The sequence below is a fragment of the Tyto alba genome, unplaced genomic scaffold, assembly GCF_018691265.1.
Source record: "Tyto alba isolate M040663 unplaced genomic scaffold, T.alba_DEE_v4.0 Super-Scaffold_2, whole genome shotgun sequence".
Lineage (NCBI taxonomy): Eukaryota > Metazoa > Chordata > Aves > Strigiformes > Tytonidae > Tyto > Tyto alba.
Genome location: NW_024881282.1, coordinates 91,473,253 through 91,499,300, shown reverse-complemented (window position 1 = coordinate 91,499,300; position 26,048 = coordinate 91,473,253). Strand labels below are relative to the sequence as shown.

Genomic DNA, 26,048 nt, shown 5'->3' with positions numbered 1-26,048 from the left:
CTGGGTCATGAGGGAGTCCAGTTTCAAGTTCACTGCTGCATTATACACACACACAGGGGTCCCACAAGTAGCTAGTGTAGAAGATCTGTGTTTCCAACTGCTGTCCCCAAGATCTCTAGCCCGATATGACCAGTGTTCCCTTCTTCTACTGCACCCTCACCCTACTCTCTGACCAGGCAGAGTTTTGGCCCCTTTTGTGGCTCTTTCCCTTTGTGCCCCACTTGTCTGCCCGCAGCCGCATTTTGCAGGTGCCAGGCATGGAAGTCCCTGCCTTGCACTGGAGACTGAATTGGCCTGAAGTATGGTTAGCTGTGAAAACTGGTGAGTTTATTTCAAGAACTATGTCAACTTCAGCACTGGTGTGTGCTCGGAGGAGCGTGGGCAGGACGGAGCAGGCCTTTGACACTGAGGCTGCCTTTGGCTCAGCAGGCAGTGCCCCAGAAAGAAATGGTCGTGGTACGCTGCAAGCCTGCACTGGATCCTCTTCATCCTGTTGCTCAAGCCTTTTTTTCCTTTAGGAACAGCAGGAGCTCCTGCGCCCGAGAAAAGAATTCCACCAGCTTCCCAAGGGGAAAGGGGCAGGAGCTAAACTTGCCCGATTGTGTTGGTGTTGGCCTCTGATAAGGGGCTGAGGCAGTGAGAAAATGACTCCATGCCCCTGATGTTGGAGAAGCCCTTGCTGCTGAGCGAAATCCCATCTGTGTCAGGATCCAGTCGTAGAAGTGCTGAGTGGAGGTGTAGATTCCAGGCCGTTTTGCTCTTGCATAGCCTTTCCCCCAGCTGGTCACTCCAACAAGCCAGAAGTAGTCAGCATTTTTATCTTTGCAGACGAGAGGACCACCGCTGTCACCCTGCAGCGGAGGAGAGAGGATGAAGGGGGTGTTAGGTGGCCACTGTCAGCACTAGGGCTGGCTGCTTCTCTCCCACAGCACCTGCCAGCGCTGTATTCACTGCACAGAAAGGCTCTGCAGCTGCTGGAGCCTACAGAAACTTTTCTAGGAAGAAGCCACAGGCCTGTAAGGCAGGGTGTGCTCTCTCTCCTCTCTGCACTGTGATGCTGGATGTGTGGAAGGGGGATGTTCCAGGATTGGGATCTGGGCCTACGGGCTGCCAGCAGCACCGGATGGGCTTTCTGGGCAGAGTCCCCGGGCTCTGAGACAGATGGGGCACTGGGCGAGAACCTGCAGAGAGGGAAGGGGAGGTGAGCCTACCTGGCAGGTGTCAATGCCGCCCTGCGGGTAGCCAGCACACAGGTTGTGGGTGTGGACGGCTCCTCTGTACCACTGGCTGCTGTTACAGAGGTTGACATCAATGAGGGGGACCCTGGCTTCCTGCAGGACAGCAGTTGATCCTCCAGCTGTGAGCACAGAAAGGAGGTAACACTCAGGAGGTTGTTGCCAGTTCTCCTTCCCTGCCTGGGTGAACCCCTTCCCTAGGGCTCGGCTTTGTGTCGTGAGAGGCACTGTACCGGTGTTTCCCTTCTGTCTGGCTTTGGGTAGTGGGCCAGGCCCATCTCTCTACAGGCATACGTCCCTACATGCCGACTCTGGCTTTTGCCTCTGCTGTGAGGAAGCCCAGCCCGCCTCCCCGGTGTGCCGAGCTTGCACTTGGGACACAAGGATTCTGCAGGAACTTACATTTTGCATGTGTGGAACCCCAGCCACTGACGTAGCAGTCTGTCAGCTCTGACACTTTCAGCCAGGCGTTGGGCACACAGGCAAGCTGTACATAGTAGCCACACTGTACAGGCTGGTCCAATTCCAGCAACGCAATGTCGTTCCTCTGCGAGATATTACTATAGCGTTGGTGAGCCACCAGCCGCCTAATACCGCGCACTTGGGACTCAGGGCCCAGCTGAGTCAAGTAGGTGGTCCCGACCACCACACGCCACGTCCTGATGTCCCTGGAAGGCAGATGGAGAGAGGGCTTAAAGGGAGCAGAGACATGTGCTGCAGCAGCCCAGCAGTTCCCTGCGTTCTGCTTCACAGGGGAGAGAGAAAAGCAGCGCTACAGAAGGTGCGACTGCCCTAGCATGCCTTCAGCTCGAGGCATGTCGAGCCGGAGGCTGCGAGGAAGCAGTGGCAGCAGCGCAGCCTCCTCCTGAACAGTCTCTCAGCCGGGCTCTGCAGTGCTGGAAACGGGATGGGAGTAGCAGGTGGTGCTGCGGACAGGGCACCTGTGAGTGCTGTGGGGATATCCCCGTTCCCTGGTCCTCCTTACCTGGCCTCGACGAAGCAGTGGGCTGCTGTGAGAACCCACTGTGGGCTGATGAGGGACCCTCCGCATATATGCCCCACACCTGCTAGCCAGGGATTCTGGATGCTGACGATCCAGGGCCAGGCCCCTGGGTGGGAGCTTGTGCCACCCACGACACGCGACATGCCGTAGTAAGAAGCCATGGGCCGGAGCCCGCAGGTCCCTCTGTAACCAGAAACTCGTTACCGTCCTGTTCGATGACTCGCTGCTGTTCAGGCTGAAGCTCAGCCATCCTCCCTCCCCACAGGTGTTGCACGGACAGCAGGGCCAGGGAAGCCCGTGCGGCGTGCGGACGTTGGCCCGTTCCTGCCTTAGCCCCGTAGACGAGCTGGGCCAGCAGCCTGAGTGCTGCAAGGAACCGAGGCTTCCACGTGGGGTTCGGGAAGCTGTGGTGTGGCCACGGGGGACAAGCAGGCACCCTCCAGTGAAGCCCACAAGGGTTGCCCCAGCTCCCTCCCAGAGCCTCGGGCCACTTACCCACAGTTGTCCCATGTGCCACGCGCAGGCCAGCACACGGCCAGCAGGACGAGGAGGGGGAGCAAGCGCATCGCTACCAGCAGCACGTGCGGGCTGTAGGAACCGAGGGCTCGTTGCCAGTGGCGCAGCAGCCGACACAGTGCCCGCAGCACTCACGTTGCCCGCGGTGCCCTCAGCAACAGGGCTGATGTCACAGAGTCACTGGTTCCGGGTGCTAGGCACGGTGGCCCCTTGGGGGGGGACGGGGACGGGGACGGGGGGGACGGGGCAGGTTCGAAGCAGGAGGGGAGGCAGAAGCCGGGATCGGACGCCCCCGGCAGACCCCCACCCACTGCTCTGCCTGCGGGATGAGGGTGTGTAGGCCCCGTGGCAGGCAGCAGCGCCTGGCTCCAAGCACTGCCTGCTCATGGCTAGCAGGAAAAAAACAAGTGTGGCATCACAGCCTCTTTGGGAAGTTCATTCACTGCCACCCCGCTCTCTGCAGCCTTTTGCCACCAGGTCCTTCCCAAAAACAGACACCAGAGAACACAACTACCGCAGGCAGTATGCACAAGTTTGGGTGTTGTAGAGCCAATCTGGTTACAGCCGCTGCAGGCAAGCAGTGATGTGCAAGGCAAATAAGCCAAGCAGACCCAAGCAACGTCAACCTTCGTGCACACAGCACAGTGAAACGCAGATGCAGGACAGTCCACACTGGCTACGTCAGCCATAGCAACATCCACTGACAGGCTTCATGTCCTTGCTGTCTATGAGTTCTGTTGCTGCTCTGGGACAAGGTAGACAAGGGCAGTTGTGGCACCCGGTATGCGTGGCCAAGGTCTTGCAATGTCAAGCTCTAGAAAAGAAGGATGCTCCTGCTTTCATCCTCACTCTCCATTCAGCTCCACTCTCCACATGCCATTCTCCGTGACTTTGGTAAATCCTGTATCAGCCTAATCTCATCAGGCTCCCTTCCACAGCAGATGGTGGAGCCTTGCTCACCTGATGGAGCACAGGGCAGTCATGGGAGAAAAGCAGGAGCCAGCCACGTGCGCTGCCTTTGCTGAGTGGGGCTAGGTTCCTGGAGGTGGTAGCTTGAAGAACGGCAGCCTCAACGCTTGTGAAAAGTGCAGGAGCTTCCTGCTGCCGTCCTGGCTTGTGTGGATATATGTAAGGCACACAACTGAGTGCACAACCTGGTCCTTAGGATGGCAGGCCAGGCTCTGTCTGAAAATGGAATAGCTGCTATCAAGGCCCTACAGGCAGCAGGACTGGGCCTCAAACTGAACTCAAGGCTGATTTGTTTTTTGAAAATTGACCTGAAGGTGGTGCCCCATATCTGCTTAGAGCAGGCAGAAGAAGGCCTTAGAGAAGACTTGTCTTCTGTGGATACTCTGCTATTCCAGCACCAGATTTTGGACGTGGTTAAAGGAGAATTATGTGAGAGGTGGCCACACTTCACAGATACATGAAGGAATGGTTGGGGTCATTTTGGGGAGAGGAGTCTGGCAGGGACAGCAGTAGCCAGGAAACCACATCAGTAATGCCACAGAAGTCCAAGGTGATCTAACTAATGTCACCTGGGACACCAAATCTGTTCACAAGCCTAGCTAACCTGGGAGCAAGGGGGAAAAAACAATCACAGGTAGGTCCCTCATTTGGGAGGACACAAGGGTGGAGAAAGGGAGCACTCAAGGCAGGTGAGTGGGATATAAAAGCATGGAAAATGGAGAGAAAGGGGGATCAAGGAGCCAGTCACCCCTAAGCTGCTAGTTGGATTGCTTGTTTGGCTGAGCCTTGCACATAACCACCACAACCCGTCCTACCTTCTTGTTGAGAGTGATTCCCAACCTTTCTCTGTGCGGCTCCGCTCTGTCCCCGGGGTGGGGTGGGCCCAGAGGCCTGGCTGCTAGCAATGGCAGGAGGGAACACAGGTCGGGGGACCCCCCAGTTGGAAACACCCAGTGTCTAGGGCCAGCGACTGGTGGGAGCGCTGTGTGCATGTGCAATTCACTGGGAAACTTGGAGCTGGACTAGCTCACAAGCAAGAGGAGATAGACCTGAAAATACACAAAGTCTGTGCTAATTACTGGATAAGTAAATTGACATCCAGCCCCAGATTTGAATTCCCATGCTAATATTTAAGGGCCCCATGAACGTGCCGTGCTTGCAAATTTAGGGAGTGATGTGTGTGTGTGTTTCACTACTGAACATCAGCCCTGTTCAGCTGAAGAGGAAGACGGGGACTGGGTTGTGCTTTTTGTGTTAAGCGGGTGCTGGTAAAGGTGCTGCTCTATGTTAATCTGTTTTGCTATTCGTGCCAGTGAAGTATGTGCGCATGTTCTTGAATGTGATGTGGCTGTTTGGAAGACTAACTATTGCACCTGTGTGTGGGAACAGCAGTCACATCCATTGGACTGAGATGGGAGAAACCTCCTGGGAATGAGTCCTCCCAGTTCAGCTCCCGATCTTCTGCAAGGAGAAATTCTCTGGGAGGAACATGGGCTGGATACAGTATGCACAGAGTGCACGCACACAAACACACACACATGCACATGCACACACAGCATGTACACAGTACAGGCACCAAAATTGTGTGTGCACACACACTACGTTCACGCACAGGGTGCATGCGCGCGCACACACACACACACACACACAGTGGAGACACGCATGGGGGTACAAACAGAATGTGCAGTGCACACCTGGAGCATGTGCACCCCCTTACTCCAAAACACACCTCTTGAACACAGTGCAGTGTGCAGTGTTCACATACACACAGAGTGCATGTACATGCATACCTGGCTGCGCACGTGTGCACACATGCACACACACACAAAGCATACACACACAAGCAGTGCATGCCCACCCTGCAGTATGCATGCATGCAGAATGCACCCACCCACACACCCCACATGCATGCACCAGCATGCACCCCCTTATCTGCCCACATGCACACTCTAGGCATACACCCAATGATGCATGCACACGTCGAATGCACCTCCCACGGGGGCACATGAAAACTCACTTGTCTATGCATGCACGCACACATGTCCACGCACGCATACACATATGCAGGCATACACACGTACGTGCATGCATACACACTCACAGAGGGAAGTGTTGCACCCACACAAACACATAGCCTGTTATCACCCACATGCTCTGGAGCTGCTTGCATGGATGCAGGCTATCACACCCACTCCTGCCTGTTCCCTCCTGTGTTTGGCCCACACGTCTGTCAGTGTGTGCTTGCTTCCACAGCACTGCAGAAGTCGGGCCTGTCCCTCCACACCCAGCTGCACGGACACTGTTCATCTGCGTTCACTGGCACCTGTGCACGCTGGGGCAGTCACAGCATGCCTTGCTCAGTTTCCTGCAGACAAGTTACCTGCCCACCGTGCACATGGTCCCCACACGTCCTGCCCTGTTCCTTGTCTGGTCTCTGAAACTGTCCCTGTGCCGTGCCCGCTCCCACCCCAAGCTCAGAGCCCTAACTGTTCTCTCAGTGTCCTGACTGCCAGCCCCCAGCGCCCTGATCCCTGTGGCCAGGCACCACACAGCAAGCACTGCCATGCCCTACGAGCAAAGTGGGCTCCATGAATTATGCAGCAGTTTTGCCTCCTGCTGCAGCACCAGCCTCCTCACTCTGCCTCTTGGCCCTGAATAATTGATGGCAGTGAGCACAGCAGCAGCAGCAGCAGCCCCAGCATCCTTCTTGTGCCAAGGGCCAGGCCGTTAGGAGGCATGGGGCTAGACACGCAGGAAGGCCAGGGGCTACAGTGACAGTCTGAACAATGGAGAACAGGGAAGCAGTGGAAAGCAGAGTTAGCTGACACATTAGAAAGTGGTTGTAAAAGTGGGATGGGTCTTAAGAAATGCTGACTAGTAACAACAAGAAAATCTGGTTGTAAAAGTGGGATGGGTCTTAAGAAATGCTGACTAGTAACAACAAGAAATCCAGAACAGACTGGTCACGCTGGCTGGACGTAAAACAGAGGTGTATCTACATGCGATCATCCCGACTAGGACATTAGGCATTCTCACCCCTGCTTTGTCTTTGGGCTGAAACTCCTCCCCTCTGCCTGCTGGGTGATTAATCCTAGACCACTGCTGCTGTGCCTGTGCCAGTACACCACCTCTGGTCTTGCTTTAATCTCATTTTGGATAAACTGAACAGATGGAGATCTTGAGGACATTCAACTCCTTCCTGTGCCTGTTTTCCGAGTTCTCTCTGCTTTTCAAAAGCAAACACAGCAATGGGGTACAGCCTTCCCAGGGTGCAGAACCTTCCCTTTTCCTCCTCGTTCTCCTTATCATTCTCTTCCATCGGAGAACTGCTGTTGGTTGCTCTTTGCACTGTCCCTTCCTCACTTTGATTACAAGGCATTGATTTGCAGGATATGGGCTACCTGTGTTCAGGCACAACCAGCAGTTTGTGAGCCTGAACGTGAAAGTCCGTCACTGCTGTATGAAAACAGAAACAAACTTTGCCCGGTGTTATAAATCGAGACTACAATGGGTCGAACTCCAATTGAAATTTTATTAATTATAGCAAGTAGAATATGAGCAAAACCAGCGCTGGACGACAGGGCAGTCTGTACTCCACCAACTGCCGTACTGAGGAGAACAAACTGTCCCTTTTTATACATTTTTTTTCCCGCGTTCATGGAGTGGTGAAGATACTATGTTTCAACTGTTGCTGGGGTCTAGAGTGGTGGAGATACTCTGCGCATGTGCTAGTTGTTGTTAGGGGGTCGTTTTCTGCCTTCTGGTGGTCGATGATATCCTTATATGGAGTTGTTTTTCTTCTGTTTGTTTTCTTGGGATATCTTGTGATCTGCAGCGTCGGCCATGTGTGCACAAGCAACACATAATTCCATGAACGATCTCCCCTCCTCTTATTATCTTTAAGTCTTAATAAACAATATACTTAACTCATAGTTTCTCACACCCGGAAAGTGCCCAGGCTCCCACAGGGCCCAGCCTCCTCCAAACGATGGCATGCTCTCTGTCCCAAGGGATTTCGCACCCTGTGCGCATCTGGAGAAAAGCAGCTGCATTTGCTCTCCCAGAAGGCGGGAAGCTGGAAGCAGTGGCCCGGGCAGTGACAGGGGATGTCCGCTCGGGCCACCCAGCCCCAGCGGAGAGGACGTCTGTTTGCTGCCACACGCCGGGGTGCCCGTCTGCTCCCAGGACAGCTTCACGGTGTCCCAGCCTCCGCCCCGGTGCGGCTGGCTGCAGGCCCGGCTGCCGGTGCCTGCAAGGCTTTTTCCCCCAGAGACCAGGGGCTGCGCACCCGGGCTGAGTCCGCAGCCCCCAACCCTGGGCACCACCGAGGGGGATTCTGAGGGAAGCCCCTGTAGCTGACCGCAGCACGAGGGGGCAGGCCCGGGTCCCATGGGGCCGGCGGCACCGGGCACGGCGGCGGCGAGGGACCGGCGGCGGCGCGGACTACAACTCCCGGCATGCCCCGCGGCGGGGGGCGGGTCGCGTGGCTGCCCGCGCCTGTCGGGCTCCGTCGGTGGCGGAGCTGCGGGCCCTGCCCGGCCGGTGCTGGGGCTGCGGGTTCCGCCGGGGTCTCGCATCGCTGCCGCCGCATCGCATCGCTGCCGCCGCATCGCATCGCTGCCGGGCTCGAACACGGACCCGTAGTAGCCCACGTAGTGGCCCTGTAGCCCATGCTGACCGCGCGTGTCGGCGGGGCCTCGCCGGGCGGCAGCGCCATGGGGCCGTGGGGCCGGGGCCTGCCGTGGGCTCTGGTGCTGCTCGCCTTGCGCGGAGCGGCCGGCGCCCGCCCCAGCTTCGTCCTGTTGCTGGCGGATGACCTGGGCTTCGGAGACCTGGGCAGCTACGGGCATCCTTCTTCGGCCACGCCCAGCCTGGACCGGATGGCTTCCCGAGGGCTGCGGTTCACCGACTTCTACAGCAGCTCCCCGGTGTGCAGCCCGTCCCGGTACGTCCGCTGCTGCTCCTGCCGCTCTGCCTGGTGGCTGCTGCAGGGCCCCGCGGCAGGTTTGGAGGAAGCACGGCTCGGCACCCAGCTGGGGAGCTGCAGCACTGGGAGGAACGGGTGGTTGACAAACCTGCCGTGTGCCAGGAGGCCCCGGGGTCCAACTGCTCTGTGAGGGGACTGATGGAGCTTCCCAGCAGGCCGGGGAGGCGACAGTGGCAGCTGTGAGGCCGGCGAGCCAAGCTGCCAGGTGCCAGAGAACGGGGCACTCTCTGTGGAGGCTGAGCACCGCGACCTGCGCTGCACCCAGTGTGATGCCTGCCTTCTCTCCCTTTCACCTGTAGGGCAGCCCTGCTGACAGGCCGGTTCCAGATGCGCTCCGGGGTTTACCCTGGTGTGTTCAGCCCAGACTCACGGGGAGGCCTGCCGCTGTCTGAGGTCACCATTGCTGAAGTGCTGAAGGCTGAGGGCTATGCCACAGCCATGGTTGGCAAGTGGCACCTTGGCCTGGGGATTAACGGCTCCCTTCTGCCCATTCATCAGGGCTTTGACCACTTCTTGGGTGTGCCCTACTCTCATGACCAGGTGAGAGGCCTGTCAAGCCGCCAAGGGTGTCTTGGGGATGGCTGGGGGAGTGCCTGAAAGATGAAGCTTGCTTGAGAGCACACAGGCTCTCAAGTTCTTGCCGGAGCAGATGGGTGCGGGTGACTGCAGGCCGGGGAGAGGGGTGCTGGTGGGGAAAGCCCATCTCTGAGATGCTTGGCTGGTGGGGCAGTTTTGTACAACATAGGTGGTAGTTGCGTGAGGGTACATACACCCTTTGTCAAGGGAGGAAGGGTCAGCTTCTGGGCTACAAAGAAACATCTGAGTTGCTGTCAGGAGAAAATTATGTTGGGGCAGCATGGTCCTTGGACGATTCTAGGGTGGGCACAGACCCCTTTGCTTCTGGGAGTGGTTGCCCAAAGGGTGCCCGTGGGACCTGGTAGTGGGCCACTGTGAGACTCTTTGCTCCCTTCCCCTCACCGTCCTGCAACGTAGGTAGAAGACAAAGTGTCATTTGTTCTCTCCAGGGCCCTTGCCAGAATCTCACCTGCTTCCCACCTGACGTCAAGTGTTTTGGGACTTGTGACCAAGGCTTGGTGCCAGTCCCACTGCTCTGGAACCAGAGCATTGTGCAGCAGCCAGTCTCTTTCCCTGATCTGGTGCCACTCTACAACAAATTCTCCCGAGACTTCATCGCTGACTGTGCCCGACGAGGCCTCCCCTTCCTGCTCTACTATGCTTCCCACGTAGGAGAGGGAGAGGGCTGCTCTGGGCCCAAGGGTGGGGAAGGGAGCCTTTGTCCTGTGGGGAGAGCAGAGAAGCATCTCAGCTCCTGCAGCCCCAGGGCTGTGCTGAGCAGTCGATACCTGCTTTTGGATGATCTGGGGTTGCTGTTCCCATGCTCAGGTCTTGCATGGCTTTGATAATGTTCTTGGGCTGCTTCTTTCTGGAGTTCTGCCTGCTTCTTTGGGCCAGGAGCCCACCTGGGAAAACTTCCTGCTCTGGGGCTCCATGTCCTCTCCTGGGGCTCAGCTCCTTTGTGCCATTTCTGAGAGATGCTTCCAAAGCTTGGGGAGAAGCCTCCTCTCATCTCATGGCTATTGTCACATTTCTCTGTGTCCAGGCTGGGGTGCTTACTGTCCCCGGGTGAACTGGGAACCAGATGCAGCTCTAGGAGTTTGCACAGCCGTCTTCTCTACCCTTTCTCCAGCATACACACTACCCTCAATTTGCAAGCCAGGAGTATGCAGGGCAGTCACGGCGTGGGCCGTTTGGTGATGCGCTCTTGGAGTTTGACGGCTCAGTGGGACAGCTGCTGCAGACACTGCAGGAAAATGGTCTTGCAAACACGACCTTGGTGTTTTTCACCTCTGACAATGGGTGAGTAGGCTCAGCAGCAGGGATTTTGTCACTAATAAGATTCGGCTGCCATGGTATGGGGGAACTGGAATGAGGCATTGGTTGTCTGGAACAAAAGGGATGTGGTGTGGCATTGCCAGGTGAGACCCCGGTGACCTGAAGTAAGGCAAGAGGTGGGTGCTGCTCTGGAGAGGACCCAGTGCAGTCCTTGTTCCTGTGATTCAGCAATGCCCTTCCTTGTGGGCAGAAACTTCACAGGGTTCAGTCCAGGAGCGTGCAGCAGCCCAAATATACCCCGGTTCCCTTTGTGTGAGTGGCACTGGTCTGGTGCCCTGCTTAAGAGTCTCACACACCTTGGCTTCTTTACCTGCCCCGTGTCTCCTGCCTTATGAGGCTGAAAAGGATGGCGGTGTCACTAGCTGGCACCATGTCTCACTTGTCATGGCCCCATTGGCAGCATCAGGGAAGGGGTAGTGTGAGCCTGTGAAACCGAGGGTAGGTGGTTCTCTCTTGCAGCCCATCCACCTTGCGGATGGCACGTGGAGGCAGTTCTGGCCTTCTGAAGTGTGGGAAGGGCACAACATACGAAGGTGGCATGCGGGAACCAGCAGTGGCTTATTGGCCAGGCCATATCACTCCAGGTAAGACTTGGCACTGCTTGTGCCTTTTGCATGCTGATGCCAGCCAAGGCAGGGTGTCATGGCAGCTTGGCTGCCCAGGAACAAGCAGAGGACTGGAGAGAGGTGAGGACGGCGGGATTGAAGTGGGATCAGGTGCTTGAACCTTTTCTTGTGCCTTGCTGTGGTGGGTGACAGGAGTGACACATGAACTGGCAAGCACCCTGGACATCCTGCCAACACTGGCTACCCTGGCTGGAGCAGCTCTTCCCAAAGTTGCCCTGGATGGCTATGACCTGAGTCCAGTGCTGTTTGGGTCAGGGAAGGTGAGTCCTGCGGGCTGGTTCAGCTGGCATTGTGCATGAAAGCTGGGTGTGGGGCTGAAGCTGTGTGCCTGATGAGTACAACCAGCTGGGGGTCAGGGGAGATCCATGAGCTGGGACCTTTTGTCTGGCCTGGGTCATGCCATGGAATTCCTCGGCTTCCCCAGGCTGCTCTGCTCTGACAACTGCAACATATTGCTGGGCCAAACCCCCATGGGCGCAGTGGATGGACAGCCCCAGTAGCTTGGAGTAGGGAACAAACAGGATGCTGCTGCTCGTCAGCTTCCCCCCTCTCTGGCCATGTTCTTGCTGTAGTATCAGGGCTCCTGTGTGACTCCCTGGAGTCTCTGCCTGGTCATGTTCCAGACTTTTCTTCAGCCTCATGGCTGCACAGGTGAGCTTAGTTCTGCTACTTCCCGCAGAGTCCTCGGCAGACAATGTTCTTCTACCCGCCATCCCCTGATCCGCTGCACGGCCCCTTTGCTGTCAGGCTTGGGAAGTACAAGGCCCATTACTTCACACAAGGTTAGTGCTGCCTCCTCTTATCTACACAGTCGACTTTGTGAAGTCCCATATGGTTTTGCTGTCCAAACCTCAAAGAGAAGAAACTGGGCTATGCCTGGGGGTCTCTTTTGCAGGTTCCTTTCACAGCGATACGACCCCAGACCAGGCCTGCCACGGGCTGACCCCGCTGACCCCTCACTTGCCCCCGCTGCTCTTTGACTTGGAGTCAGACCCAGCTGAGAACTATGATCTGCTGCAGAGTGGCGCAGGGCCGGAGGTTCTGCAAGTCCTGAAGGAGATCAAACTGCGGAAAGTGCTTTTGGAGCAGCAAATGGGGTTTGGAGAAAGCCAGATCAGGAAGGGCAGGGATCCCGCCCTGCAGCCCTGCTGCGTACCAAACTGCACTCCTAAGCCTTCCTGCTGCTACTGCTCCTAGCTTCTTGCTGCTCCATCCCCTTCAGTTGTTCCACACTGGAACGCTATCCAGGACCCACCAAACACCCCCTCTGTCCCCAACTAACCAAGCTCAGCCTTAGAGCTACCCTGCAGCTTTGGCTCAGTGACACCTCTGTCTAATAGAGTGCTGGGGTAGCCAACTGTGGGTTGGGGAGATTACCAACCCTGCTAGGAGCGCAGGTCAGTGGATCCTATGCTCTGCGTTGGATGTCCAAGCTAAGGCCTCTTGACAGAAACCCTGACTTGTTCAGGGTGGGATCATGGTACATCGTCATCTCCAGAGCCAGAACAACTCCTTTCAAACCACAATCAAGGTGAAGCAAAGGGCATGCCCCAGTGTTCAGAGCTCCCAGCTCAGCTGGAGACATGCTCTGCACCTCTGAGTAAGAACAGAGCTGGAAGCTGCAGCACCATCACTCGCCAGGGGCCAAGAACACAGCAAGAGGAGGATGGCATGGATGGTCCTGGCAGCTTCAGAGGCAGGACCTTGTGCAGCTAGTGCAGAATGGACATGCCTAGGTGGAAAGCAGCTTGGGGTATGTGTGCTTAAGTACCTCCAAGTCCTTCATGACTCCAGGAGGTGGAGATGTGGCCAGTGGTTGTCAGGATTGGTCCTCTTGTAAGGTCTGTGGATCTTGGGGCTGATCAATCAGGTGGGCGGCAACCACATGCCATCCACATGACTGAAAGGGTCTGTCTCCTCTTGCTTGTGAGCTAGTCCAGCTCCAAGTTTCCCAGTGAATTGCACATGCACACAGCGCTCCCACCAGTCGCTGGCCCTAGACACTGGGTGTTTCCAACTGGGGGGTCCCCCGACCTGTGTTCCCTCCTGCCATTGCTAGCAGCCAGGCCTCTGGGCCCACCCCACCCCGGGGACAGAGCGGAGCCGCACAGAGAAAGGTTTGGAATCACTCTCAACAAGAAGGTAGGACGGGTTGTGGTGGTTACGTGCAAGGCTCAGCCAAACAAGCAATCCAACTAGCAGCTTAGGGGTGACTGGCTCCTTGATCCCCCTTTCTCTCCATTTTCCATGCTTTTATATCCCACTCACCTGCCTTGAGTGCTCCCTTTCTCCACCCTTGTGTCCTCCCAAATGAGGGACCTACCTGTGATTGTTTTTTCCCCCTTGCTCCCAGGTTAGCTAGGCTTGTGAACAGATTTGGTGTCCCAGGTGACATTAGTTAGATCACCTTGGACTTCTGTGGCATTACTGATGTGGTTTCCTGGCTACTGCTGTCCCTGCCAGACTCCTCTCCCCAAAATGACCCCAACCATTCCTTCATGTATCTGTGAAGTGTGGCCACCTCTCACATAATTCTCCCTTAACCACATGCAAACCCTGGCTCTCTCTCATGGCACTGTAACTCCTCTCAGCTTCTCACACTTTGCTATGGTCGGTAATTTCTCTTGTTATGCTCAGAATTATCCCGTGATATGTTCAGTTAGCTATGGTTTATGCCAGGCCCAGATCATCAGCTTGTGTGCCTTAATGCATACCCGAAAGTTTCTGCATGTCACGTCAATTTTTCCTCTTTTCTTTCTAGCCATGATATGCCAGTCTCCTCCATCCCATGGTGACTCTAAGCATCATCCTCTCTGACCAGGCAGAGTTTTGGCCCCTTTTGTGGCTCTTTCCCTTTGTGCCCCACTTGTCTGCCCGCAGCCGCATTGTGCAGGTGCCAGGCATGGAAGTCCCTGCCTTGCACTGGAGACTGAATTGGCCTGAAGTATGGTTAGCTGTGAAAACTGGTGAGTTTATTTCAAGAACTGTGTCAACTTCAGCACTGGTGTGTGCTCGGAGGAGCGTGGGCAGGACGGAGCAGGCCTTTGACACTGAGGCTGCCTTTGGCTCAGCAGGCAGTGCCCCAGAAAGAAATGGTCGTGGTACGCTGCAAGCCTGCACTGGATCCTCTTCATCCTGTTGCTCAAGCCTTTTTTTCCTTTAGGAACAGCAGGAGCTCCTGCGCCCGAGAAAAGAATTCCACCAGCTTCCCAAGGGGAAAGGGGCAGGAGCTAAACTTGCCCGATTGTGTTGGTGTTGGCCTCTGATAAGGGGCTTGAGGCAGTGAGAAAATGACTCCATGCCCCTGATGTTGGAGAAGCCCTTGCTGCTGAGCGAAATCCCATCTGTGTCAGGATCCAGTCGTAGAAGTGCTGAGTGGAGGTGTAGATTCCAGGCCGTTTCGCTCTCGCACAGCCTTTCCCCCAGCTGGTCACTCCAACAAGCCAGAAGTAGTCAGCATTTTTATCTTTGCAGACGAGAGGACCACCGCTGTCACCCTGCAGCGGAGGAGAGAGGATGAAGGGGGTGTTAGGTGGCCACTGTCAGCACTAGGGCTGGCTGCTTCTCTCCCACAGCACCTGCCAGCGCTGTATTCACTGCACAGAAAGGCTCTGCAGCTGCTGGAGCCTACAGAAACTTTTCTAGGAAGAAGCCACAGGCCTGTAAGGCAGGGTGTGCTCTCTCTCCTCTCTGCACTGTGATGCTGGATGTGTGGAAGGGGGATGTTCCAGGATTGGGATCTGGGCCTACGGGCTGCCAGCAGCACCGGATGGGCTTTCTGGGCAGAGTCCCCGGCCTCTGAGACAGATGGGGCACTGGGCGAGAACCTGCAGAGAGGGAAGGGGAGGTGAGCCTACCTGGCAGGTGTCAATGCCGCCCTGCGGGTAGCCAGCACACAGGTTGTGGGTGTGGACGGCTCCTCTGTACCACTGGCTGCTGTTACAGAGGTTGACATCAATGAGGGGGACCCTGGCTTCCTGCAGGACAGCAGTTGATCCTCCAGCTGTGAGCACAGAAAGGAGGTAACACTCAGGAGGTTGTTGCCAGTTCTCCTTCCCTGCCTGGGTGAACCCCTTCCCTAGGGCTCGGCTTTGTGTCGTGAGAGGCACTGTACCGGTGTTTCCCTTCTGTCTGGCTTTGGGTAGTGGGCCAGGCCCATCTCTCTACAGGCATACGTCCCTACATGCCGACTCTGGCTTTTGCCTCTGCTGTGAGGAAGCCCAGCCCGCCTCCCCGGTGTGCCGAGCTTGCACTTGGGACACAAGGATTCTGCAGGAACTTACATTTTGCATGTGTGGAACCCCAGCCACTGACGTAGCAGTCTGTCAGCTCTGACACTTTCAGCCAGGCGTTGGGCACACAGGCAAGCTGTACATAGTAGCCACACTGTACAGGCTGGTCCAATTCCAGCAACGCAATGTCGTTCCTCTGCGAGATACTACTATAGCGTTGGTGAGCCACCAGCCGCCTAATACCGCGCACTTGGGACTCAGGGCCCAGCTGAGTCAAGTAGGTGGTCCCGACCACCACACGCCACGTCCTGATGTCCCTGGAAGGCAGATGGAGAGAGGGCTTAAAGGGAGCAGAGACATGTGCTGCAGCAGCCCAGCAGTTCCCTGCGTTCTGCTTCACAGGGGAGAGAGAAAAGCAGCGCTACAGAAGGTGCGACTGCCCTAGCATGCCTTCAGCTCGAGGCATGTCGAGCCGGAGGCTGCGAGGAAGCAGTGGCAGCAGCGCAGCCTCCTCCTGAACAGTCTCTCAGCCGGGCTCTGCAGTGCTGGAAACGGGATGGGAGTAGCAGGTGGTGCTGCGGACAGGGCACCTGTGAGTGCTGTGGGGATATCCCCGTTCCCTGGTCCTCCTTACCTGGCCTCGACGAAGCAGTGGGCTGCTGTGAGAACCCACTGTGGGCTGATGAGGGACCCTCCGCATATATGCCCCACACCTGCTAGCCAGGGATTCTGGATGCTGACGATCCAGGGCCAGGCCCCTGGGTGGGAGCTTGTGCCACCCACGACACGCGACATGCCGTAGTAAGAAGCCATGGGCCGGAGCCCGCAGGTCCCTCTGTAACCAGAAACTCGTTACCGTCCTGTTCGATGACTCGCTGCTGTTCAGGCTGAAGCTCAGCCATCCTCCCTCCCCACAGGTGTTGCACGGACAGCAGGGCCAGGGAAGCCCGTGCGGCGTGCGGACGTTGGCCCGTTCCTGCCTTAGCCCCGTAGACGAGCTGGGCCAGCAGCCTGAGTGCTGCAAGGAACCGAGGCTTCCACGTGGGGTTCGGGAAGCTGTGGTGTGGCCACGGGGGACAAGCAGGCACCCTCCAGTGAAGCCCACAAGGGTTGCCCCAGCTCCCTCCCAGAGCCTCGGGCCACTTACCCACAGTTGTCCCATGTGCCACGCGCAGGCCAGCACACGGCCAGCAGGACGAGGAGGGGGAGCAAGCGCATCGCTACCAGCAGCACGTGCGGGCTGTAGGAACCGAGGGCTCGTTGCCAGTGGCGCAGCAGCCGACACAGTGCCCGCAGCACTCACGTTGCCCGCGGTGCCCTCAGCAACAGGGCTGATGTCACAGAGTCACTGGTTCCGGGTGCTAGGCACGGTGGCCCCTTGGGGGGGGACGGGGACGGGGACGGGGGGGACGGGGCAGGTTCGAAGCAGGAGGGGAGGCAGAAGCCGGGATCGGACGCCCCCGGCAGACCCCCACCCACTGCTCTGCCTGCGGGATGAGGGTGTGTAGGCCCCGTGGCAGGCAGCAGCGCCTGGCTCCAAGCACTGCCTGCTCATGGCTAGCAGGAAAAAAACAAGTGTGGCATCACAGCCTCTTTGGGAAGTTCATTCACTGCCACCCCGCTCTCTGCAGCCTTTTGCCACCAGGTCCTTCCCAAAAACAGACACCAGAGAACACAACTACCGCAGGCAGTATGCACAAGTTTGGGTGTTGTAGAGCCAATCTGGTTACAGCCGCTGCAGGCAAGCAGTGATGTGCAAGGCAAATAAGCCAAGCAGACCCAAGCAACGTCAACCTTCGTGCACACAGCACAGTGAAACGCAGATGCAGGACAGTCCACACTGGCTACTGTCAGCCATAGCAACATCCACTGACAGGCTTCATGTCCTTGCTGTCTATGAGTTCTGTTGCTGCTCTGGGACAAGGTAGACAAGGGCAGTTGTGGCACCCGGTATGCGTGGCCAAGGTCTTGCAATGTCAAGCTCTAGAAAAGAAGGATGCTCCTGCTTTCATCCTCACTCTCCATTCAGCTCCACTCTCCACATGCCATTCTCCGTGACTTTGGTAAATCCTGTATCAGCCTAATCTCATCAGGCTCCCTTCCACAGCAGATGGTGGAGCCTTGCTCACCTGATGGAGCACAGGGCAGTCATGGGAGAAAAGCAGGAGCCAGCCACGTGCGCTGCCTTTGCTGAGTGGGGCTAGGTTCCTGGAGGTGGTAGCTTGAAGAACGGCAGCCTCAACGCTTGTGAAAAGTGCAGGAGCTTCCTGCTGCCGTCCTGGCTTGTGTGGATATATGTAAGGCACACAACTGAGTGCACAACCTGGTCCTTAGGATGGCAGGCCAGGCTCTGTCTGAAAATGGAATAGCTGCTATCAAGGCCCTACAGGCAGCAGGACTGGGCCTCAAACTGAACTCAAGGCTGATTTGTTTTTTGAAAATTGACCTGAAGGTGGTGCCCCATATCTGCTTAGAGCAGGCAGAAGAAGGCCTTAGAGAAGACTTGTCTTCTGTGGATACTCTGCTATTCCAGCACCAGATTTTGGACGTGGTTAAAGGAGAATTATGTGAGAGGTGGCCACACTTCACAGATACATGAAGGAATGGTTGGGGTCATTTTGGGGAGAGGAGTCTGGCAGGGACAGCAGTAGCCAGGAAACCACATCAGTAATGCCACAGAAGTCCAAGGTGATCTAACTAATGTCACCTGGGACACCAAATCTGTTCACAAGCCTAGCTAACCTGGGAGCAAGGGGGAAAAAACAATCACAGGTAGGTCCCTCATTTGGGAGGACACAAGGGTGGAGAAAGGGAGCACTCAAGGCAGGTGAGTGGGATATAAAAGCATGGAAAATGGAGAGAAAGGGGGATCAAGGAGCCAGTCACCCCTAAGCTGCTAGTTGGATTGCTTGTTTGGCTGAGCCTTGCACGTAACCACCACAACCCGTCCTACCTTCTTGTTGAGAGTGATTCCAAACCTTTCTCTGTGCGGCTCCGCTCTGTCCCCGGGGTGGGGTGGGCCCAGAGGCCTGGCTGCTAGCAATGGCAGGAGGGAACACAGGTCGGGGGACCCCCCAGTTGGAAACACCCAGTGTCTAGGGCCAGCGACTGGTGGGAGCGCTGTGTGCATGTGCAAGTCACTGGGAAACTTGGAGCTGGACTAGCTCACAAGCAAGAGGAGACAGACCTGAAAATACACAAAGTCTGTGCTAATTACTGGATAAGTAAATTGACATCCAGCCCCAGATTTGAATTCCCATGCTAATATTTAAGGGCCCCATGAACGTGCCGTGCTTGCAAATTTAGGGAGTGATGTGTGTGTGTGTTTCACTACTGAACATCAGCCCTGTTCAGCTGAAGAGGAAGACGGGGACTGGGTTGTGCTTTTTGTGTTAAGCGGGTGCTGGTAAAGGTGCTGCTCTATGTTAATCTGTTTTGCTATTCGTGCCAGTGAAGTATGTGCGCATGTTCTTGAATGTGATGTGGCTGTTTGGAAGACTAACTATTGCACCTGTGTGTGGGAACAGCAGTCACATCCATTGGACTGAGATGGGAGAAACCTCCTGGGAATGAGTCCTCCCAGTTCAGCTCCCGATCTTCTGCAAGGAGAAATTCTCTGGGAGGAACATGGGCTGGATACAGTATGCACAGAGTGCACGCACACAAACACACACACATGCACATGCACACACAGCATGTACACAGTACAGGCACCAAAATTGTGTGTGCACACACACTACGTTCACGCACAGGGTGCATGCGCGCGCACACACACACACACACACACAGTGGAGACACGCATGGGGGTACAAACAGAATGTGCAGTGCACACCTGGAGCATGTGCACCCCCTTACTCCAAAACACACCTCTTGAACACAGTGCAGTGTGCAGTGTTCACATACACACAGAGTGCATGTACATGCATACCTGGCTGCGCACGTGTGCACACATGCACACACACACAAAACATACACACACAAGCAGTGCATGCCCACCCTGCAGTATGCATGCATGCAGAATGCACCCACCCACACACCCCACATGCATACACCAGCATGCACCCCCTTATCTGCCCACATGCACACTCAAGGCATACACCCAATGATGCATGCACACGTCGAATGCACCTCCCACGGGGGCACATGAAAACTCACTTGTCTATGCATGCACGCACACATGTCCACGCACGCATACACATATGCAGGCATACACACGTACGTGCATGCATACACACTCACAGAGGGAAGTGTTGCACCCACACAAACACATAGCCTGTTATCACCCACATGCTCTGGAGCTGCTTGCATGGATGCAGGCTATCACACCCACTCCTGCCTGTTCCCTCCTGTGTTTGGCCCACACGTCTGTCAGTGTGTGCTTGCTTCCACAGCACTGCAGAAGTCGGGCCTGTCCCTCCACACCCAGCTGCACGGACACTGTTCATCTGCGTTCACTGGCACCTGTGCACGCTGGGGCAGTCACAGCATGCCTTGCTCAGTTTCCTGCAGACAAGTTACCTGCCCACCGTGCACATGGTCCCCACACGTCCTGCCCTGTTCCTTGTCTGGTCTCTGAAACTGTCCCTGTGCCGTGCCCGCTCCCACCCCAAGCTCAGAGCCCTAACTGTTCTCTCAGTGTCCTGACTGCCAGCCCCCAGCGCCCTGATCCCTGTGGCCAGGCACCACACAGCAAGCACTGCCATGCCCTACGAGCAAAGTGGGCTCCATGAATTATGCAGCAGTTTTGCCTCCTGCTGCAGCACCAGCCTCCTCACTCTGCCTCTTGGCCCTGAATAATTGATGGCAGTGAGCACAGCAGCAGCAGCAGCAGCAGCCCCAGCATCCTTCTTGTGCCAAGGGCCAGGCCGTTAGGAGGCATGGGGCTAGACACGCAGGAAGGCCAGGGGCTACAGTGACAGTCTGAACAATGGAGAACAGGGAACAGTGGAAAGCAGAGTTAGCTGACACATTAGAAAGTGGTTGTAAAAGTGGGATGGGTCTTAAGAAATGCTGACTAGTAACAACAAGAAAATCTGGTTGTAAAAGTGGGATGGGTCTTAAGAAATGCTGACTAGTAACAACAAGGAAATCCAGAACAGACTGGTCACGCTGGCTGGACGTAAAACAGAGGTGTATCTACATGCGATCATCCCGACTAGGACATTAGGCATTCTCACCCCTGCTTTGTCTTTGGGCTGAAACTCCTCCCCTCTGCCTGCTGGGTCATTAATCCTAGACCACTGCTGCTGTGCCTGTGCCAGTACACCACCTCTGGTCTTGCTTTAATCTCATTTTGGATAAACTGAACAGATGGAGATCTTGAGGACATTCAACTCCTTCCTGTGCCTGTTTTCCGAGTTCTCTCTGCTTTTCAAAAGCAAACACAGCAATGGGGTACAGCCTTCCCAGGGTGCAGAACCTTCCCTTTTCCTCCTCGTTCTCCTTATCATTCTCTTCCATCGGAGAACTGCTGTTGGTTGCTCTTTGCACTGTCCCTTCCTCACTTTGATTACAAGGCATTGATTTGCAGGATATGGGCTACCTGTGTTCAGGCACAACCAGCAGTTTGTGAGCCTGAACGTGAAAGTCCGTCACTGCTGTATGAAAACAGAAACAAACTTTGCCCGGAAAGTGCCCAGGCTCCCACAGGGCCCAGCCTCCTCCAAACGATGGCATGCTCTCTGTCCCAAGGGATTTCGCACCCTGTGCGCATCTGGAGAAAAGCAGCTGCATTTGCTCTCCCAGAAGGCGGGAAGCTGGAAGCAGTGGCCCGGGCAGTGACAGGGGATGTCCGCTCGGGCCACCCAGCCCCAGCGGAGAGGACGTCTGTTTGCTGCCACACGCCGGGGTGCCCGTCTGCTCCCAGGACAGCTTCACGGTGTCCCAGCCTCCGCCCCGGTGCGGCTGGCTGCAGGCCCGGCTGCCGGTGCCTGCAAGGCTTTTTCCCCCAGAGACCAGGGGCTGCGCACCCGGGCTGAGTCCGCAGCCCCCAACCCTGGGCACCACCGAGGGGGATTCTGAGGGAAGCCCCTGTAGCTGACCGCAGCACGAGGGGGCAGGCCCGGGTCCCATGGGGCCGGCGGCACCGGGCACGGCGGCGGCGAGGGACCGGCGGCGGCGCGGACTACAACTCCCGGCATGCCCCGCGGCGGGGGGCGGGTCGCGTGGCTGCGCGCGCCTGTCGGGCTCCGTCGGTGGCGGAGCTGCGGGCCCTGCCCGGCCGGTGCTGGGGCTGCGGGTTCCGCCGGGGTCTCGCATCGCTGCCGCCGCATCGCATCGCTGCCGCCGCATCGCATCGCTGCCGGGCTCGAACACGGACCCGTAGTAGCCCACGTAGTGGCCCTGTAGCCCATGCTGACCGCGCGTGTCGGCGGGGCCTCGCCGGGCGGCAGCGCCATGGGGCCGTGGGGCCGGGGCCTGCCGTGGGCTCTGGTGCTGCTCGCCTTGCGCGGAGCGGCCGGCGCCCGCCCCAGCTTCGTCCTGTTGCTGGCGGATGACCTGGGCTTCGGAGACCTGGGCAGCTACGGGCATCCTTCTTCGGCCACGCCCAGCCTGGACCGGATGGCTTCCCGAGGGCTGCGGTTCACCGACTTCTACAGCAGCTCCCCGGTGTGCAGCCCGTCCCGGTACGTCCGCTGCTGCTCCTGCCGCTCTGCCTGGTGGCTGCTGCAGGGCCCCGCGGCAGGTTTGGAGGAAGCACGGCTCGGCACCCAGCTGGGGAGCTGCAGCACTGGGAGGAACGGGTGGTTGACAAACCTGCCGTGTGCCAGGAGGCCCCGGGGTCCAACTGCTCTGTGAGGGGACTGATGGAGCTTCCCAGCAGGCCGGGGAGGCGACAGTGGCAGCTGTGAGGCCGGCTGCACCCAGTGTGATGCCTGCCTTCTCTCCCTTTCACCTGTAGGGCAGCCCTGCTGACAGGCCGGTTCCAGATGCGCTCCGGGGTTTACCCTGGTGTGTTCAGCCCAGACTCACGGGGAGGCCTGCCGCTGTCTGAGGTCACCATTGCTGAAGTGCTGAAGGCTGAGGGCTATGCCACAGCCATGGTTGGCAAGTGGCACCTTGGCCTGGGGATTAACGGCTCCCTTCTGCCCATTCATCAGGGCTTTGACCACTTCTTGGGTGTGCCCTACTCTCATGACCAGGTGAGAGGCCTGTCAAGCCGCCAAGGGTGTCTTGGGGATGGCTGGGGGAGTGCCTGAAAGATGAAGCTTGCTTGAGAGCACACAGGCTCTCAAGTTCTTGCCGGAGCAGATGGGTGCGGGTGACTGCAGGCCGGGGAGAGGGGTGCTGGTGGGGAAAGCCCATCTCTGAGATGCTTGGCTGGTGGGGCAGTTTTGTACAACATAGGTGGTAGTTGCGTGAGGGTACATACACCCTTTGTCAAGGGAGGAAGGGTCAGCTTCTGGGCTACAAAGAAACATCTGAGTTGCTGTCAGGAGAAAATTATGTTGGGGCAGCATGGTCCTTGGACGATTCTAGGGTGGGCACAGACCCCTTTGCTTCTGGGAGTGGTTGCCCAAAGGGTGCCCGTGGGACCTGGTAGTGGGCCACTGTGAGACTCTTTGCTCCCTTCCCCTCACCGTCCTGCAACGTAGGTAGAAGACAAAGTGTTATTTGTTCTCTCCAGGGCCCTTGCCAGAATCTCACCTGCTTCCCACCTGACGTCAAGTGTTTTGGGACTTGTGACCAAGGCTTGGTGCCAGTCCCACTGCTCTGGAACCAGAGCATTGTGCAGCAGCCAGTCTCTTTCCCTGATCTGGTGCCACTCTACAACAAATTCTCCCGAGACTTCATCGCTGACTGTGCCCGACGAGGCCTCCCCTTCCTGCTCTACTATGCTTCCCACGTAGGAGAGGGAGAGGGCTGCTCTGGGCCCAAGGGTGGGGAAGGGAGCCTTTGTCCTGTGGGGAGAGCAGAGAAGCATCTCAGCTCCTGCAGCCCCAGGGCTGTGCTGAGCAGTCGATACCTGCTTTTGGATGATCTGGGGTTGCTGTTCCCATGCTCAGGTCTTGCATGGCTTTGATAATGTTCTTGGGCTGCTTCTTTCTGGAGTTTTGCCTGCTTCTTTGGGCCAGGAGCCCACCTGGGAAAACTTCCTGCTCTGGGGCTCCGTGTCCTCTCCTGGGGCTCAGCTCCTTTGTGCCATTTCTGAGAGATGCTTCCAAAGCTTGGGGAGAAGCCTCCTCTCATCTCATGGCTATTGTCACATTTCTCTGTGTCCAGGCTGGGGTGCTTACTGTCCCCGGGTGAACTGGGAACCAGATGCAGCTCTAGGAGTTTGCACAGCCGTCTTCTCTACCCTTTCTCCAGCATACACACTACCCTCAATTTGCAAGCCAGGAGTATGCAGGGCAGTCACGGCGTGGGCCGTTTGGTGATGCGCTCTTGGAGTTTGACGGCTCAGTGGGACAGCTGCTGCAGACACTGCAGGAAAATGGTCTTGCAAACACGACCTTGGTGTTTTTCACCTCTGACAATGGGTGAGTAGGCTCAGCAGCAGGGATTTTGTCACTAATAAGATTCGGCTGCCATGGTATGGGGGAACTGGAATGAGGCATTGGTTGTCTGGAACAAAAGGGATGTGGTGTGGCATTGCCAGGTGAGACCCCGGTGACCTGAAGTAAGGCAAGAGGTGGGTGCTGCTCTGGAGAGGACCCAGTGCAGTCCTTGTTCCTGTGATTCAGCAATGCCCTCCCTTGTGGGCAGAAACTTCACAGGGTTCAGTCCAGGAGCGTGCAGCAGCCCAAATATACCCCGGTTCCCTTTGTGTGAGTGGCATTGGTCTGGTGCCCTGCTTAAGAGTCTCACACACCTTGGCTTCTTTACCTGCCCCGTGTCTCCTGCCTTATGAGGCTGAAAAGGATGGCGGTGTCACTAGCTGGCACCATGTCTCACTTGTCATGGCCCCATTGGCAGCATCAGGGAAGGGGTAGTGTGAGCCTGTGAAACCGAGGGTAGGTGGTTCTCTCTTGCAGCCCATCCACCTTGCGGATGGCACGTGGAGGCAGTTCTGGCCTTCTGAAGTGTGGGAAGGGCACAACATACGAAGGTGGCATGCGGGAACCAGCAGTGGCTTATTGGCCAGGCCATATCACTCCAGGTAAGACTTGGCACTGCTTGTGCCTTTTGCATGCTGATGCCAGCCAAGGCAGGGTGTCATGGCAGCTTGGCTGCCCAGGAACAAGCAGAGGACTGGAGAGAGGTGAGGACGGCGGGATTGAAGTGGGATCAGGTGCTTGAACCTTTTCTTGTGCCTTGCTGTGGTGGGTGACAGGAGTGACACATGAACTGGCAAGCACCCTGGACATCCTGCCAACACTGGCTACCCTGGCTGGAGCAGCTCTTCCCAAAGTTGCCCTGGATGGCTATGACCTGAGTCCAGTGCTGTTTGGGTCAGGGAAGGTGAGTCCTGCGGGCTGGTTCAGCTGGCATTGTGCATGAAAGCTGGGTGTGGGGCTGAAGCTGTGTGCCTGATGAGTACAACCAGCTGGGGGTCAGGGGAGATCCATGAGCTGGGACCTTTTGTCTGGCCTGGGTCATGCCATGGAATTCCTCGGCTTCCCCAGGCTGCTCTGCTCTGACAACTGCAACGTATTGCTGGGCCAAACCCCCATGGGCGCAGTGGATGGACAGCCCCAGTAGCTTGGAGTAGGGAACAAACAGGATGCTGCTGCTCGTCAGCTTCCCCCCTCTCTGGCCATGTTCTTGCTGTAGTATCAGGGCTCCTGTGTGACTCCCTGGAGTCTCTGCCTGGTCATGTTCCAGACTTTTCTTCAGCCTCATGGCTGCACAGGTGAGCTTAGTTCTGCTACTTCCCGCAGAGTCCTCGGCAGACAATGTTCTTCTACCCGCCATCCCCTGATCCGCTGCACGGCCCCTTTGCTGTCAGGCTTGGGAAGTACAAGGCCCATTACTTCACACAAGGTTAGTGCTGCCTCCTCTTATCTACACAGTCGACTTTGTGAAGTCCCATATGGTTTTGCTGTCCAAACCTCAAAGAGAAGAAACTGGGCTATGCCTGGGGGTCTCTTTTGCAGGTTCCTTTCACAGCGATACGACCCCAGACCAGGCCTGCCACGGGCTGACCCCGCTGACCCCTCACTTGCCCCCGCTGCTCTTTGACTTGGAGTCAGACCCAGCTGAGAACTATGATCTGCTGCAGAGTGGCGCAGGGCCGGAGGTTCTGCAAGTCCTGAAGGAGATCAAACTGCGGAAAGTGCTTTTGGAGCAGCAAATGGGGTTTGGAGAAAGCCAGATCAGGAAGGGCAGGGATCCCGCCCTGCAGCCCTGCTGCGTACCAAACTGCACTCCTAAGCCTTCCTGCTGCTACTGCTCCTAGCTTCTTGCTGCTCCATCCCCTTCAGTTGTTCCACACTGGAACGCTATCCAGGACCCACCAAACACCCCCTCTGTCCCCAACTAACCAAGCTCAGCCTTAGAGCTACCCTGCAGCTTTGGCTCAGTGACACCTCTGTCTAATAGAGTGCTGGGGTAGCCAACTGTGGGTTGGGGAGATTACCAACCCTGCTAGGAGCGCAGGTCAGTGGATCCTATGCTCTGCTGTTC

At 56.9% G+C, this 26,048-nt stretch overlaps 3 protein-coding genes and 1 pseudogene across 5 annotated transcripts; 2 read left to right on the top strand and 2 right to left on the bottom strand.

Moving 5' to 3' along the window:
* Nucleotides 1-305: 305 nt before the first annotated feature.
* Nucleotides 306-5,571, bottom strand: LOC122153421 (acrosin-like). Its single transcript, XM_042792541.1, has 5 exons — nucleotides 2,734-5,571; nucleotides 2,221-2,421; nucleotides 1,638-1,903; nucleotides 1,212-1,357; nucleotides 306-851 (listed from the first exon to the last, which is right to left on the bottom strand). The coding sequence occupies exons 1-5, from the start codon at nucleotides 2,802-2,804 to the stop codon at nucleotides 498-500; spliced, it is 1,038 nt and encodes a 345-aa protein (XP_042648475.1). The 5' UTR covers nucleotides 2,805-5,571; the 3' UTR covers nucleotides 306-497.
* A 1,129-nt stretch (nucleotides 5,572-6,700) lies between these two features.
* On the top strand, nucleotides 6,701-13,990 carry LOC122153417 (arylsulfatase A-like). 2 transcript variants are annotated; one of them, XM_042792340.1, is made up of 8 exons: nucleotides 6,702-8,668; nucleotides 9,010-9,250; nucleotides 9,736-9,954; nucleotides 10,419-10,588; nucleotides 11,084-11,208; nucleotides 11,383-11,510; nucleotides 11,930-12,032; nucleotides 12,146-13,990. In XM_042792340.1, the coding sequence occupies exons 1-8, from the start codon at nucleotides 8,394-8,396 to the stop codon at nucleotides 12,445-12,447; spliced, it is 1,563 nt and encodes a 520-aa protein (XP_042648274.1). In that variant the 5' UTR covers nucleotides 6,702-8,393; the 3' UTR covers nucleotides 12,448-13,990. The 2 variants fall into 2 exon arrangements, with proteins under 2 accessions (XP_042648275.1, XP_042648274.1); XM_042792341.1 differs by lacking the exon at nucleotides 9,736-9,954 and having other exon boundaries at nucleotides 6,701-8,668.
* A 210-nt stretch (nucleotides 13,991-14,200) lies between these two features.
* On the bottom strand, nucleotides 14,201-18,668 carry LOC122153418 (annotated as a pseudogene).
* Nucleotides 18,669-21,125: 2,457 nt separating this feature from the next.
* LOC122153416 (arylsulfatase A-like) lies at nucleotides 21,126-25,933 on the top strand. Of its 2 annotated transcripts, XM_042792338.1 has the most exons (8): nucleotides 21,126-22,108; nucleotides 22,384-22,624; nucleotides 23,110-23,328; nucleotides 23,793-23,962; nucleotides 24,458-24,582; nucleotides 24,757-24,884; nucleotides 25,304-25,406; nucleotides 25,520-25,933. In XM_042792338.1, exons 1-8 carry the CDS (start codon nucleotides 21,834-21,836, stop codon nucleotides 25,819-25,821), a joined length of 1,563 nt encoding a protein of 520 aa, XP_042648272.1. In that variant the 5' UTR covers nucleotides 21,126-21,833; the 3' UTR covers nucleotides 25,822-25,933. The 2 variants fall into 2 exon arrangements, with proteins under 2 accessions (XP_042648272.1, XP_042648273.1); XM_042792339.1 differs by lacking the exon at nucleotides 23,110-23,328.
* The last annotated feature ends 115 nt before the right edge of the window (nucleotides 25,934-26,048 follow it).

Bases quoted from the DNA above. Each gene is read 5' to 3' on its own strand.
- LOC122153421 (XM_042792541.1), bottom strand. From the start codon at position 2,804: ATGCGCTTGCTCCCCCTCCTCGTCCTGCTGGCCGTGTGCTGGCCTGCG. The intron at 2,422-2,733 runs GTAAGTGGCCCG...TTCTGGTTACAG, and splicing joins GGCACATGGGACAACTGTGG to AGGGACCTGCGGGCTCCGGC. The intron at 1,904-2,220 runs GTAAGGAGGACC...TCTGCCTTCCAG, and splicing joins CACTGCTTCGTCGAGGCCAG to GGACATCAGGACGTGGCGTG.
- LOC122153417 (XM_042792340.1), top strand. From the start codon at position 8,394: ATGCTGACCGCGCGTGTCGGCGGGGCCTCGCCGGGCGGCAGCGCCATG. The intron at 11,209-11,382 runs GTAAGACTTGGC...GGTGGGTGACAG, and splicing joins GCCAGGCCATATCACTCCAG to GAGTGACACATGAACTGGCA. The intron at 11,511-11,929 runs GTGAGTCCTGCG...TACTTCCCGCAG, and splicing joins TGCTGTTTGGGTCAGGGAAG to AGTCCTCGGCAGACAATGTT.
- LOC122153416 (XM_042792338.1), top strand. From the start codon at position 21,834: ATGCTGACCGCGCGTGTCGGCGGGGCCTCGCCGGGCGGCAGCGCCATG. The intron at 23,963-24,457 runs GTGAGTAGGCTC...TCTCTCTTGCAG, and splicing joins TTTTTCACCTCTGACAATGG to CCCATCCACCTTGCGGATGG. The intron at 24,885-25,303 runs GTGAGTCCTGCG...TACTTCCCGCAG, and splicing joins TGCTGTTTGGGTCAGGGAAG to AGTCCTCGGCAGACAATGTT.